Raw genomic sequence first — 16,347 nt, 5'->3', positions numbered from 1 at the left:
AAAGCAAATATATTCTTAGGATAGGTCTCCCAGTTCAGTAAAACTGCTGTTCATAGCTTGTGCATTCATGCTGGTTTCTTTAAGTAATCTCTCATCCCATTAAAATAATTTATAATTACCCAGCTTTCTTTGCCCTGGTGTTTGCAAACTTAAAAATGTTATAGTTGCTTTCTTCCAAATTTCTAGTCACTTTGCTTTACATCATCAAATGCAAAGACTACTTCCCAGTCCTCAGCATGCCATCCTCCTCAGCAGTGTCAGAGGTAGCAAACCACTTAACTTTTGAGACAATATATATTTCTTTGGTCTCTTTCTTCTCCTTCTCAGTCTTCTTGGCTATCCAGTTGTCCCAGCACTCTCTGTTGAAAAGACTGTTCTTTTCCTCACTCAATTGTGTTGGCACCTTTGTCAAAAATCAATTGATCATAAATTAAGGGTTTATTTCCGGTTCTCAGTTCTATGCCATTGATCTATATGTCTATGCCAGTCCACAGTGACTTGTAAGTTTTGAAATCAGGAAATGTAGCCCTCTAATTTTGTTTTTCTTTTGCAAGATTGTTTTGAAAATTCTACGTCCACATACATTTTGCTGGCCAATTTCTGCAAAAAGCCAGCTGGTATTTTCTTAGGGTTATTGAATCTGTAGGTCAGTTTGGGGGAGTACTGTCACTATAACAGTATTAAGTCTTTAGATCCATGAACATGGGATGTCTTTCCATTTACTTAGGTCTTCTGGAATTTCTTGTGACAGTATTTTGTAGTTTTCAGGGCCAATGACATTTTAAATGATATTACAAATATATTTTCTAATTGTTTGTTCTGGTCTACAGAAGTACAATTGACTGTGTGTGTGTCTGTATTGATCTTGTATCTAGTGACCTTTCTAAATTTACTCAACTTTAAAAAAAAATCACTCTGTAATAATAAATGAGAAACAAAGGTTTAATGACATTTAATTATGGATTAACACAGGCTGCCTTTCTCAATCCATGTCAGGTGGTGGTGTATCTCATATGGTATCTGAGGTATCCTGAATGAAGAGTGATTCCACAAATGTAAAGCGGATGTCAGTGACTCCCTCACACATGTGTTTTTTCAGTTTATTGCAAAATAGCATATATACTCAGTTACATGGATTTATACATGATACCATCTACTTTTAACTAAATGTCCCTCATTAAATGGACAATGCCTTAAAAACATCCCTACAAAATAAAGCAAAAATAAATTGGCAGAGCTGACATTTCTACTCCTGTACAACCTCTTTTTAGTTACCATAAAAGGTTTTAAAAAACCCAACTAATCAGATTTGTAAAAGAAAGCCCCCAAATTAGAAATGATCATGAAACACTATTAGAAATACACTTATTACAGCTGTTATTAGCTATTAACCTAAGTGTTAGGCATTAAGGTACTATGTCAAAGAAGACCAACAGTGTGGTTTAACATTTCTAAGTATAATACATATATTGGGGATAAATGTACACGCACAACCAAAAAGTCTGTGCCCCAGTACTACAGGGAATGGGTTAGAGAGGGCACCAGTAGACACAGGGAAGCCAGTTAGGAGGCCACAGTCTAGGTAAGAGATTAGAGAAGGTTGCAATGGATGTGGAGAGAAATAGATACATTTTAGACATATTCAGGAATTTGGATCAACAGGACTTGGTAATTAATTAGATATGAGGGGGTGGGGGTCTAAAGATGATGTCCTAGTTTCTGGCATAACACACTGGGTAGAAGGTGGTGTTGACTGAAACAGCAAACGTTGGAGGAGAAACAGATTTTTGGAGGAAAGATAATGAACTGTTGTGGACATACCAGGCTTGAAAGAAAATTGAGAGGGAGAGAATAATTCCACTCCCTAAGCATATCTCCAATAAAATGTTATATATCTTATGTAACAGAAGACATGTACACAATGTTTATGACAGCATTACTTGTAACAGTCAAAAAACAGGCAACTCACATGTCCTTCAACAGCAGAATAGGTAAAATGTGATATATTCATGCACTGGATCACTGACAAAACTATTGCTATATGCAATGACATGAATTTATTTCACCAGTATGATGTGAGCAAAAGAAACTAATCAGCAAGATGAAAAAGAATACATACCATGATTCTATGTATATAAGTTAAAAAGCAGGCATAATCTCTAGTGTTCAAAGTCAGGGCAGTATTTACTTTTGGGGAGGGAGCAAGGGAGAAGTAGTGATTGAAAGGGGACTCCCAGGGAGCTCTGTGGAGCTCATAATGCTCTATTTCTTGACAAGGTTCAGAGTGACGTCAATGTGGTTGCTGTAGTAATTCATCAAGCTGTGGACTTATGATGGTGTATTTTTCTGTGTATGTTATAGCAGACAAATACTGTATGACTCCATTTATATGAGGTTTCTAGAGTAGTCAAATTCATAGAGACAGAAAGTAGAAGGGTGGCTGCCAGGGGCTAGGGGGAGAAGGAAAGGCATAGCTTAATGGGTATAGGGTTTCAGTTTTGCAAGATGAAAAGACTTCTGGGGATTGGTTCCACAACAACGTGAATCTAGTCAACACTACTGAACTGTACATCTAAAATGGTTAAGATGGTAAACTTCATGTTACATGTATTTTACCATAATTAAAAATTAAACGAACAAACGAACCGACCAACCCTTCAATAATTTTCTACTCCTCTTGCGATAAAGCCCAAAATCCTAACACAGCCTAGAAAGTACTGACCCACCTTTTCACCTCTGCTGTATACCACTCTTCCCCTTACTCTCAACTCCTTTCAGTTCCTCAAGCACACCAAGGGTTTCTTTGTACCTTTTGGTCTTCATATATGTTCCTGGCCTGAAATGGTCTTCCTTTCTGTGCCCCTCTTAGTTTAATATCTGCTCCTGCTTTAGCCTCAGCTTAAACATTGTTTCTTCAGAGAAGCCTGCCCTGAGCATCCTAGATTGGATTAGTTCTCTCATTTATGCTCTCTCAGCATCCTGATACTTTCCCCAAGAATTATTATTAAATTATTACTTGTGTTATTATCTGCTTAATGTTTGTTTTCACCACTAGACAATACACAGGGGCTGACTCACCTTGCTTCTTCCACTAGACAGCCACCAGACAGCATGAAGGAACTTCTTGTCCTGCCTGCCGTACACGTGTTTAACAATTATTTGCTGAATGAGTATTTGAAGGGCTGTCCCACATGAGTTTAGGATTTCTGATCCAGAAGAATTATAGTCTGGTGACAACATGCAAATGAGAAACTGCATCACTGACAATGATCTTTGAGCAATCATAGAAGAGAGACACTAGAAAACTAACCTGTGTAAATAGCACTCCAATATTTATAAACTGATAAAGATGGACTGTGTAGATTATGGGCTAGTTAGGGTACTATTAATCCCTAGAAAAATTTCAGAAATAATTATTCAAGGAATAATTTGTAGACACTTAGAAGAGGAAGCTATAATCATGGGGTGCTTGCACAGGTTCACAATGTGTGGGAGACAGAATAATGCCCTCCTCCCAATCCTCCCAATGTCTCCATCCTAATCCCTGGGACCTGTGAATATGTTAGGTAACATGACAAGAGGGAATTAAGGTTGGTAATCAGTTGACTTTAAAATAAAGAGATTACCTTGGACTATGTGGGTGGGCCCAATGTAATCACAGGGTCTTAAATGTGGAAGAGAGGTAGGAGATCAGAGTCACAGAAAGCTCTGAAGATGCCTCACTGCTGATTTTGAAGATAGAGGAAGGGGCCATGAGCCAATGAATACAGGCAGTCTCTAGAAGCTGGAAAAAACAAGGAAATGGATTCTCCCTCAGACCATCCAGAAGGAATGCAGTCTTGCCCAACACCTTGATTTTAGCCCAGTGAAACCCATTTAGGACTTCTCACTTCCAGAACTGTAGGATAATAAATTTGTGTTCTTTTAATCCACCTGGTTTGAGGTAAATGATTACAGTGGCAATAGGAAAATAACATACTATTAAGCCATAAAAACGCACTTCTTCTCCTTCCTAGCAAATCAGAAACAAAGTAAATACAATGTATTTGTTTTTTTCATCAAAGAACTTGATTATGTCTTTTATGATATCATAAGACAAAGAAATATGTACTAAATGCAAAGTCAATAAAGTAAATTAGAAAATGGTTAAATGCCCTCCCCACTCCCCCAGAAGTGCTGATTAATGGAATAATGTCAATCATCTTAGAAGGTTTTTTAGAAACACACTACAAGGGTCTGTTCATTCACACTCTTCGATACTTTTATCAATAACTTAGAGCAGCGTTCTTAACTTTGGGTCCGTGGACCACTTGAGGCCTCAACAGGCATCTGAACCTCTTAAACTTTATTGAAAACTCTGTGTACATATACACAAATAAGTATTTTTCATCAGAAAGGTCCACAGCTTTCATTAAAGTCTTAATAGGAATCCATAATCCCAGAAGGTTAAGAACCACTGACCTACATGAAGACACAGGAAGTATGCTCATCACCTTCATGGGTGACACAAAGCTGCTAGAAAGAGTAAAGACTGGATGAAAAATCAGGATTCAAAAAGTATCCTGAAAGGCTGAATGAACAGGCTGAACCCTGTAAAGGTAAAATCACTTGGCTTAGGGCAGCCTCTATGAAAAAGACCTAGAAGGTCTAATCAGCAGTAATCTCAGTATGAGTCAGTGATTAGGGCTACCAAAAGAACCTACATGACTGTAGGCAGGTGTTCAGAATGATGGAAAAAAAGCATTCTACTCTTTTCTGCATTGGTGAAACCAAGTTGCAATACTGTTCAATTATGCTTTTCTCTTTGGGCCGCCGTAACAAATGACTACAAACCTGGTGGCTTAAAACAACATAAATTTATTGTCTCACAGTTCAGGCCAGAAGTCGAAATGAAGGTGCTGGCAGGGCTGGCTCCTTCTGGAGGCTCCAAGGGAGAAATAGTCCCATGTCTCTCTCCGAAGCCTCTGGTGGTTGCCAGCAATCCTTGGCACTCCCTGGCGATGGCAGCGTAACTCCTATCTCTGTCTACCTCTATCTTCCCATTGTCTCTCTGTATCCTCTCTTCTCCTTATAAGTACACCAGTCACTGGATTTAGGCTCCACCCTAAACTAGTATGATCTTATCTTGATCCTTAACTACTTACATCTGCAAAGATCCTATTTCCAAATAAGATCACATTCTGAGCTTCCAGGTGGACATGAAGTTTTGTAGGACACTATTCAACTCACTGCATCCTTTAAGTGGAATATTGCTTTCTATGGTTTACAATACCATATTCTTAAGAATGGTCAATAGAAATAGGAATATGAAGTCTAAGGGTTAGAGGACTTGAGTCAGACAAGGAAATTAACTACTGTCTACAAATTTTTGAACTGCCTTTTTTTCCTCCAAAAGAAAAAAAGACTTTCTAACATTCTGTTTTCCAGAGATGAATGTGGTAGATTTCTGTCACTCATTTGTTCAAGCTTGAGCTGTAAAACCATCGGATAGTAATGCTGAGGCCTCAGATGGGTGGTTAGACTTGATGATCACTGATGACTGTTAAGTTCTTAGATTCTAAAATTCCTTCCCCATGTCTCCATCTCCATGGCCCTTTTAACTGGCCATTATACAGTATCAAAGAACCATAAAGCTCTACTAATACAGCAAACACTGTGTGGGAGAGTAGGAGGTAGAGGTGAGTGGGATGCCAGCAAGAAGGTACACATTGTGAAGAAAACTTAGAAGCCCTAGGAACGAAAGAGTATCAGAATACAGGTAGCTTCAGCATGGTGAGCAAGGGTGAGATGAATGGCCTGAGGGAAGGAAAGGCTGGAGCCAGACCAAGCAGCAAGTGCCTTGTATACCACAGTAAGGAGTTCAGATTTCCATTCTAAGGACAATAAGAAACCACTGAAGGGTAGTTTAAGCAAGGAGTGACATGACTGGGTGAAGCTTCAAGATCACTGTGGCTACCAAGGAGAAAAGACTGATGGAAGAGAAAAAGCAGAAAGACCAAAAAAGGGTAAGAGATGGTAGCTGCCTGTACTAAGATGGCAGGAGTGAAAATGGCAAGCAACAGATAGATATGATACACCCTGAAGGTAAACTGTGGAGGATGGATCAGGTGTGGAATGTGAGGAAAAGAAGCCAGGATGAAATTTGTTTAAATAACAAGAGCGGACAGAGATGTCATTTACTGAGATGGAGAAGACTGGGGAACAGTGGTAGCAGACTGGAAGGCAAAAAATAAATATATATCAAAAGCTCCATTTGAAGCTTATCCATCTGGAGATGTCTCTGAGAAATTTAAGTTAAAGATACCAAGTAGGCAGTTGAATATATGAATCCAGAGCTCAGAGGAGAAGATTAGGCTAAAAGTAAAGATACAGGAAGCTGTCGCAGGAGGCATGTGGAGAGAAGAACAAATTGTCACAAAGAGTTCTCTTATTTCTTTACAAGAAAATATTTTTGGATTACTGGATATTGTTAAGTGCCCATTTATTTTTGCTTAAGTTTTATGATCTCAAACCTCAGTCAGTTGGGTTCTAAGATTTTTCTCCAGCAACATTCAGCTGCTTGGGTGACAGAAAGCATGGAGAAGATGAATGGAGAAGATGAATGGAGAGGAGCTCAGATGTTGGGAAAACAGGGAGCTTCTTCAAAGAAAAAAAAATAGGGGGCAGAATTCATTTGCAGTGCACACAGGGGAAAGAGTGGGAATCATACTGTGTACATGGATTAAAAAAGACAAATTCACCCAATGGCATACAGCAAAGTGCACCAGTCCCATTCACCCCATCACCCCAAGTCGCCAGAGGCAACCATTTTTAACTAGCTCTTTTTTAGTTCTTCTGGTGGTCACCTTCCACTAGTTCTAAAAAGGCTTACAGCCATTATTTCCTGGTTTCTCAACTTTAGACACTGTCTGTGGATTTACGATGTCACAAATTAGGATTTTGCTCACTTAACACTTCTCCATCCTCCCCCTCTTCTGATTTTATTATTTCATTATTTTCCACTGCAGTTAAACCTTTCTAGTTTCTGCAATTACAGACTATCTCTTGAATCCTCACCTGTGAGATGAGATGAAGATACTGGCCCTCACCTGTCCCTAATATCTCCTTTCTCTCTTCTATTTCTCCAGCTTTGTCATCTATTTATAATTGTATACTCTTAAGGTTGATAACATTTCCTTTCTGGTCTGCAATTATACAGGTTTCTCTGCTACACAAAAGTCGAGCATTCCTGTGAAAACTTTTGTAAGCCAAAATGGCAAAAAGAGAAGAAGCAATTACTGCAGGACACATCTTGCTAACGGACCCACAAAATAAATCAAGATAGAGCACAGATGCTCACAGACACGGTTCACAGCTACAGCAGCTCAATGTTAAGATGCTGAGTGTCGTTCCAGGGCAGGAGCTTGGCAGGGCCGCTCTCACTGCTCTGGGTGCAGCTGCCTCTACACTGGCTTGTCAGGCTACAAAACAAATGCTGAATGCTATTTTCGCTTCTTGCCTTTTTTCCATTAAAAGCGAAAATCCTCTTCAGATTTCTGAAGAGGAAATCAAAAATAGGTACTAGGGCTTCCCTGGTGGCGCAGGGGTTGAGAGTCCGCCTGCAGATGCAGGGGACACGGGTTCGTGCCCTGGTCCGGGAAGATCCCACATGCCGCAGAGCAGCTAGGCCCGTGAGCCATGGCCGCTGAGCCTGCGCGTCCGGAGCCTGTGCTCCACAACGGGAGAGGCCACAACAGTGAGAGGCCCGCATACCACAAAAAAAAAAAAAAAAAAAAGGTACTAATGTAGGTCTTTCATAAAAGCAAAGTGTAAAGCGAACTTTCAAAAAGTGGAGATTACCCATAGTTAAGTCTTCATGCTTTAACTACAGACTGATCTTAAACAGTGAAAGCCAACAAAACCAATAAAAGCACTAATATCATCATGATAAAAATATCATACAAAAGCCAAGTCCTGTCCCTTTCTAGGATTCACTAACTGCTCAAAACGATGACACATTTTAGCTTGATTCCTGTTAAGACAAGAATACTTGGTCTTAGAGTTCCTCTTTTCTTATTGGTGAAAAACATGAGAGTTCCTCTTTTCTTATTGGTGAAAAACATGCCCTCTTCAGTTATTTCTAGTATCTTCCAGTTTTCTACTCATTCTAACCACTGCTTGGAATTCATTCAATTCTTCTTGAAGCTAGGGAATAAACTTAAAATAAATACCAACCTTAGACACATACTTGTTCACTTTAGAGAGTATGACTTTCCCCCTATGGAGAAGGTTTTATATTAAAAATAATTTCAAAAAAATGAGAGAGAAAAGAAAATGAGAAATGTCACCCACAATCCAATCAACATAACACAACCATTTTAATTTTTGCATATTACTTTGAGTCCCTGTCCACTGTAAGCATATTTAACACAGTCACAGTTCAATCACTATGTATTTACTTTTGTAGGATATAGCCAGCTTTCACAATGATCCCCTTTAATGGCTGTGTAACATTCCACTAAATAGATATATCATAATTTATTAAACCCACTTGGGAAGCGATACAAGATGTGGTTAAAGTATAAGCTCTGCAGTCAGACAGACCTACTTCAAGTCCAAACTCTACTGAATCACCACAGGATTCAGCTGGTGGATTACCTCACTCGCTTTAATTCGTCCAACACTAATTACCAGTGCCACCCTCCTATGTTCCAGGCTCAACACTAAGCACTGAGTATGCAAGAGTGGACACTGAGACAGGATCTCTGCCTTCAGAAACAAACAAGATAGATATATAATTTCCAACCATGTTAAGTGCTATAAAGAAAAAAAACCACTCAGTGCGAGACTGGAGTGCCTTAAATTCCCACCCACAGAATGAGGATATAGTACCACCGAGAGCTGTTACAAGTATTAAATGATAATCCATGTACAGTATTTGGCACCATTCTTGGTACACAGTAGGTACCCAATATATATTAACTCTATCACTGCCTGGGATAAAGAGAGAACACCAAAGCAGGAAATACCATCCTCTCAGTATACTCCTTCCTCTGTCAATATAAATCCTATACTTTTTCAGGTTTGAGTTTACTGCTAGAAGTTTGATGTGGGTCTTTTTTAGATCCATTTCTCTCCTTATTATGTTCAAGTTTTCTTTTACCTCCCTGAACAAACTGAGTATATTTGTTATAGCTGTTTTAACATCCTTATCTGCAATTCCATCATTTGCCCCATTTCTGGGACTGTTTCTACTGCCTGTTTCCTGTCTGGTTATGGGTCATGTTTTTCTAGTTCTTAGCTTGTCTGCTAATTTTTGATTGGATGCTAGTCTTGGATTTCATGTTTTGGGGAGCTGGATTTTACCGTATTCCTTTAAATATTATTGGGGTTTGTTCAGGATTAGTTACTTCGAATAAATCTGATCCTTTTAAGGTCTGCTTCTAAGCTTTGGTAGGTGGGTCCAGAACAGGCTTTCTCCAGGGCTAATTTGGCCTCACTCCATGCCTTGTGCATCAGGTCTTTCTAGTCTGATTAGTGAGAATATGAACTATTCCCAGCCTTGTGCGAACTCCAACAATTCTTCCACCTGCTAAGTTTTAACAGTTCTCCATAAAACGTGCAGATCAGTACTCAAACAAAGGCTTGAGGGTACCCCTTGCAGCTTTCCAGAGCTTGCTCTCTGTGCAGCTCCCTCCTCTCCTATACTTGACCTCCTCACACATTCAATCTGCCTTTGCCTCCCTGAGCTCTGAACTCTGTCTCATCAACTCGGGGAGACCACCAGGTTCTTTCTGGGTACCCCCCTCCCTGTGCTGCAGCTTGGAAACTCTCCAGGAGGTAAACTGAGGTGGTCACAGAGCTCTGTTGTTTATTTCCTTTCTCTCAGGGATCACTGTCTTGTGCTGTTTTTTGACCTATTTCTAAACCTTTGTCAGGTTTTCCAGTCACTTGAGGTGGCAAGATAAACCTGGTGTCTGTTACTCCATTATGGCTGGAAGCAGAACTAATCAAGTTTGACTTCAACTTCCACATTTTCAATGGAACTTCTCTAGACTACAAGTCCAAATAATTTTTCATTTCTCTGATCTTTGTACCATTTACGATCTAGCATAATAACAGAGACCCTACAGTATATTCTGTCCATCAACACCCCACCATCCCCCATCCCACCATACAGCTTCCAGCAATGCCTGCTATCAGTTTCACTACCAGACCAAGCACCACAGGATTAAATGCAATCACATATTACAGTGGCTTGCTAGTGCCAGGCACAGTCCTAGGTGTTTGGCTGAAACAAAGAAGACACTGTCCCTAATTTCCAAGAGCTCACAGTTTGGGACAACTGAGTAATCAAATTCTCACCCATAAATCCATAACATAGTTTTAATGGGAAAAACTAAGGTATAAATGAACCTTTAGAACAGGGATTGTGGGTTGTCAAAAGTTTTCTTAAAGGGCCAGAGAATAAGTAGTTTAGGCTTGGAAGCCATACAGGCTCCTGTAATAACTGCTCAACTCTGCCAGTGTACCTTGAAAGTAACCACAGACATGTGAGTGAATGGGCATGGCTGTGTTCCAATAAGCTCTGTTTACAATAACAGGTGGCTGGCCCCCTGGCTGGAGTTTGCAGACAGCTTGCACCACCTTCTACAATGGCATGTCCCGTTTATGCCATCCAGACAAGACTGATCTCAACAAGAAAACCAAGTTCTCTCAGGTAGAATTACATACTATGTCTTTTGCACACACCACAGAACCTGTATAACACAAGCACAGAGTAGGTGCTTATCAAGGACTTTTTAATTTACTTCATTTGACATTTGAAGGGTTCCCTTTATTTCACTCAAAATTGCTTCCAGCAGTAAAGAAATCTACACTTACTATGATTTACGGAAAAAAATGAATGCCTAGTGCATAAAATACTCTAAGATGATAAGACAAACAAATGTTGATGATCCTGACAACTTAATCTCATTTTGTAAATAAGTCAAGGTTGCTATACTTAAAAGAACCAGCTGTGAGGACTATCCATGCATCCCAGTGATGTGGACATGGTCCAAAACACTACCAGACTTCTTTGAGAATTATCTAAAGAAAGAGTTCACAAGCACATTAAAAAACTGCATCAAAAATAATTTTCAATTGTCAAAATTAAAATCTATCCAGAAAAGACAAAGATTTGGTATATTGCATGTATTTTTCAAATTGTTCAATCAAAAAGATAATCTCACAAAACAAATTGTAAATGTTTAAATTTGTTTTCATTGTTGTACAGTATGTATGTATATATATGCACACATACACACCCATGTGACTGGTGTGAAAAAAACAGTATCCTTAATGGTTTTATTCCAGCAGGTTTGTTTAACAAGATTTGTCTTATTACTTTACAGTCACACTTTGTTCAAGATGGAGAGAATCTTGGAAGCCATCTAATCGAACGTTCCTTCAAATGAAGGATTTCCCTTTTGTAATATCAAAACAATGCTCTGTAGTTTGTTCATCTCTTAAAACTCATAGTCAGAATTGAACATGAACTAAAGGTGTGCTTGGCCTATAACGAAGTGCGACCAGTGCTACCCAGGATCCAGATGCTCAAACGCATGCAAAATTAGAATGAGCTCGTCAGTGAGCAGGCTTTGTCCTGTGACATGCAGCTCTAAGCCTTATCTCCTCTCAACTCCCTTCCCTGCAGCTATTTTTTTTTACCCAAATCAAGACTACATATTCATTCCTATTAACTTTTTTCTTAGTTTCAGCCCACCATTCCATATACTGAGATCCTAAGGATCCTGTAGTCCAATATTTCAGTTAAATATGTCATGTCTTTATCAAAATCACTGGCACAACAATCAAAGAACTTCACAATGTGAAGAATAACAGGAGGAAAAATTGAAGGCAACAAGTATAGACAACACTTTGCCATAAAGAGAAACAGAGAAATGGGATGGCAGCAGAATGGATATTTGGTGGGGAGGTCAAATGTTTAAATATATATATTCAAATATTTATATGCTAATGAATCATCCAAAAGCAAAGGAAAATACAGTATGTAAAAACATTTTCTAAATTGTTAAATTCTAAATTATTAAATTTCAACACAAATATAATTTATCATATATTGCTTGGTCATCTAATTTATATCAAAATCTGGTTTTTAGAGCCTCCAGCTCCTGAATTCTCCTTCCTTTCAGGATCTCTCCTTCTAAGATCACACTTACTTTTTCTCTGAATATTTTGAAATCTCTAACTATACCCAGTAGCCCCTGCCTTTGCCATTATGAAACTGAACATCACATGGCCCTTTTCATCCAAGATCTTGTTTCCACATTAATCGTCTTTACTCTCAGAATTTTAAAAACCAAATTCAGGCTTAATGGATTCTTCCAACAGAATCACATAAAACATAAGAATCTAAGATTTTTTAAAAAATGTTATTGTAACCCTACAGTCAGCAAGATGGCCAAAAAAAGTTTATTATTTGGTAAAATTGCTCTCCAAGGCTGTAACATCCAATCCCGAACATTTCTAGGCTAAGTGGCCATTACCAAATTCTTCCCACCAGCACATCTGCATACAAAATGACATCATCAACAACAGGGCCTTCTCCTCTCCCAACCCCCACGCTAGGGTCAAACAAAAAGTTAGTGTGCACACACATAAAGCACATTTACAATGTCCACTGCACAGTAAATGCTAGCTAGTTTACATTTGTTTCTAGATCTAAGCTCACCCTTTGAGTAAGTAGTAAGAAAGCAACCATGAACAACCACGATCTGTACATAAATATAAGGTGTGTTCTTTCAAAAGTCCATTTCTAAAAATGAATTCTTTATCAGTTAAAATATGAAATTTGCTGTCACCAAACAAATGAATCTCCATTTACATCTATTTAATGATAAAGAATATATTTTCAAAGTACAACACTTGTTTATGAAATATTTTATAAAGTTTAAAGTTTCCAAAATGTACTTTTAAAATACTAAAGCATCTAAGGAAAAAATAGCCAATCTACCCTTTAAAGATATAGGACAAATAAATCTTGATCAGTAATTCATACATGCCTAATCAATAGAAACAATGCAAAATAACAAGAAAGGTTTTTATTTTCACAAACCAAGTAATAGATTTAAAATGAGTCATCATGTTAAGCTCTAGGAAAACTGTAAAGTTATTTTGTCTTTATGTTCATTTCTACCAAACATTTGTCCTCAAAATGAATTTTCATTAATTTCCCATCTACTGACCACGGCTGTTTTTTTTGCCAGGAATTCTGTCTCATAACTGTTTTTTGTAATTTGAACATCACTTTGTTCAGTGTCAACACACAGTAAATCTTCAATAAACATGTTAAGAATCAAATTATAAGAGCTTAAGAGTCAGAAGGAATGCATAATTTTTTCTAAAAATACAAAAATTTGAGACTCACTAAATCAAGAATATCATAATGTGAAATACCCAAATATTACTCAAATTTTAAACCGTTTTCTTTCTTTTTTTATTTGAGGTATAATTGACATAAGCCATTTTCTTAAACAGGAAAAGTTTTAAGAGATTTCTACCACAATTCTTGTTTTTAAAATACATTCCTGGGACTTCCCTGGCCGTCCAGTGGTTGGGACTCTGCAAATCCCTAGTCAGGGAACTAAAGATCCTGCGAGTGCATGGTGCAGCCAAAAAACCAAGAAACAAAAATAAAATACATCCTAAATTCCTGCTGCAAAAGCACAAAAATGTCTTAGATTTCATGTTAATCCATCGGTTTAGAAACAATTTACAGGTAAACTGACATAAAAACCGCCACTAGACTGTGAGATTCAGGAAGAGGAGAGAGATTTGTTTTGTTCACTGCTGTGGCCCCTCCCTCTGACCCAGTGCCTTGGATGGTGGCTGGTACCAGTAGGTTTTCAATTAGTGTTTGCTGGATTGAAAGAACCTATGTGTGCAGACCTCTTAGTACAAAGCCAGACCCAAACCTGCAGGATCCCACCAACACCATGAGAAAACATGGAGCAATCTCATGCTGTGCAGATACAAATTGAGCCTCTAGAGAACAGAGGACAGGAAGAGAAGACAGACACTCAGGGAAACTGACTGCAGGCTCAGTTTCCACACACTGCTCCAATGTATTCACATTGATGCCGTGTTTAAACTCCACCAATTTAGAGATTCATTTAGGTTAACAAATCTCCTCTTGTAAGAATGCAGGAATCATTTAAACTTCTCAATAACCTTATGGTGTAAACATTTCACCATTCCACTTTGCAGATGAAACTGAGACTAAAAGGCCGAATTACTTTCTTAGAGTCACAAAGTACTTTCCCAGTGTCACACAGTTTATGTACAGCACGACTCAGAACCTTTAACCCTTTAGTGCTACCACCTCGTTGACAGGGGAATAGGACTAACCTTTACCCACACATCAGTGCCCAATACCTTTCTATCCAAACACCTAAAACAAGTTTTCTTAAAGATGGAGCTTTTGTTTGGGGTGACAGGCAAGCAACAAGTAGTTTCAGAACATGGATCACTTATGAGGTAAGTATCTAAAATGAGGATCATGTATTTGGGGTGCCTGGGGGAATCAAGCCCCAAAGCAAACCACAGATTTCAAAATACTGCACAGGGCCAGCTCTTGCTCTAGAACAGTTTGCCTCTCTCTCTTCCTCTTCCTCCCCTTCCACGTGACCCTCACAGATCTCAGCACCAGAAAATAGACTACCATTGTCAGTGCCATAGTTTGGCAACATTATGTGTCCCAACCACAGTGACTGGCACAGAACAAGCAAGCAAATATTTACTGAATGAACCAAAGGCCAAAGTTGTTTCTGTGGGCAAGGTGGGACCCTAACTGCCTTTTTTAACAAAGTGGAGATGAGAAGTGTACCCTAACACTTGATTACTGGTGTAAAAATGAACTTTTAAAAGGCAGGTGTAAACTGGGGACAGGCTACAGTCAAAGCCTTACCTGATTCTTCTTCCTCAGCTAGATTGTCTCAAAGAAGAAAACAGCTTAGCACATTAGCATTCAAATACAGATCTCAGAAGGCGCATGATGTTTTAATATTTTAGAGTATAAAACCAAACACCATTACCTTATTTAGGTTGCCTAGTTTAGGTCATGTTAACATGAACAGCAGCTTAAAAAAAAGTCCCCTCTCAGCATTCTCAGGGTGAGAGTGGGTGGAGGTTGAGAAGAATAGTAGGCATTTTTCCAAAAAGTTTGCTGTGGGCCAAAAAACAAAATCATACTCCACAGTGTGGGAAAAGTTTCCTTTAAAACATGGCCAGAAATTTATACAAATATATGCTTTATACCAAATAATTAAACAGAGCCTATGATAATAGGAAGACGTAAGGTTAAGCCAAACGCTTCAGAGACAACTCTCGAAAATTTTACCTATTTCCCCTTTGGTAGACTCCCGTGACCTGAAGACTTGGCTACAGGTTCCAATTGGTATTGGATTCTTCATAACGTGTGATTTTCAGGCGTCAAATTACAGTAAAGCTGATGGGGCAGAATAACAGCCAAAAGCAAGAGGGAAGATGCCCATTTTTCTCCTCCACCCTCCTCTCACTTGCCACTTAAGAAAAACGGCACGCTTCTACATTAGAAAAGGGCGTCATCCTTTGAGATTCAATGCAGCGCTAAGTCTGTGATTTCGGGACCGAACCTGCGGATTCCAAAATACAGGTTAAGACCTCATCCATCATGAACTAGTTTTGCGCTCTTCCACCACCTCCTTTGTCTGAGCTGTCCCTGCAAACTCGCAGTTCAATGCCTTCCTGTAAACAAGCTAACTAAACCAAAAGGAACGTTCTAAGTCTTTCTCAAAAGAAGAAACCAACAACGCGTGTGAAGCCTCATCCCAGCAGTGAGCAGGCGGGGGTGCACACGACGGGAACCTCGACCCTGGGGCCGCCCGCCGAGCTGCGCGACAATCCGGGCCGGGGTGGGGGCGCCGCGCCGCCGCCCCCGCGCCCAGGCTGCGGCTCCCGCGGGGCCAGGGACCGGGGACCATCGCCCGCCGCTTCGCCACGGCTTTTCTCTCCGCTGCCAGGCACTCACCTCCGTGGATGGGCAGCGGCGCCAGCACCTGACCGCGGACCTCGGCCTTGGGCGAGTCGAGCCCGTAGCGCCCGCGGTCGATGCGGAATGTGAGCGGGGCGCCGCGGCCGGGCTCCTGCACCGTCACGTTGATGAGCGCCGTGTAGTACTCCTGGCTCGCGTTGTCTGCCCGCGCCGGCCACAGGCTGCAGGTCAGCAGCGCGAGCGCGGCGAGCCGGGCCGGGCCCGCCCGCGCCGCACCGCTCATCGTCCCTCCGGCTGCCGCCGCCGCTGCTCTCGGACCGGGCTCCCGGGCC

The 16,347-nt window shown here is 40.0% G+C and overlaps 1 protein-coding gene across 1 annotated transcript in view; it reads right to left on the bottom strand.

The window, feature by feature from the left end:
• RNF130 (ring finger protein 130) overlaps positions 1-16,346 on the bottom strand; it is a 107,953-nt gene extending 91,607 nt beyond the window's left edge. The window contains exon 1 of the mRNA XM_029217035.1: positions 16,052-16,346. Coding sequence (XP_029072868.1) covers positions 16,052-16,298 — 247 coding nt within the window. The 5' untranslated portion in view covers positions 16,299-16,346. The remainder of the gene's footprint in view (positions 1-16,051) is intronic.
• Position 16,347: the final 1 nt, after the last annotated feature.

Source organism: Monodon monoceros, unplaced genomic scaffold, assembly GCF_005190385.1.
Source record: "Monodon monoceros isolate NGI ecotype Baffin Bay Population unplaced genomic scaffold, NGI_Narwhal_1 Super_Scaffold_12, whole genome shotgun sequence".
NCBI lineage: Eukaryota > Metazoa > Chordata > Mammalia > Artiodactyla > Monodontidae > Monodon > Monodon monoceros.
The sequence above is the reverse complement of the archived record's forward strand: the minus strand, read 5'-3'. Positions and strand labels throughout refer to the sequence as shown.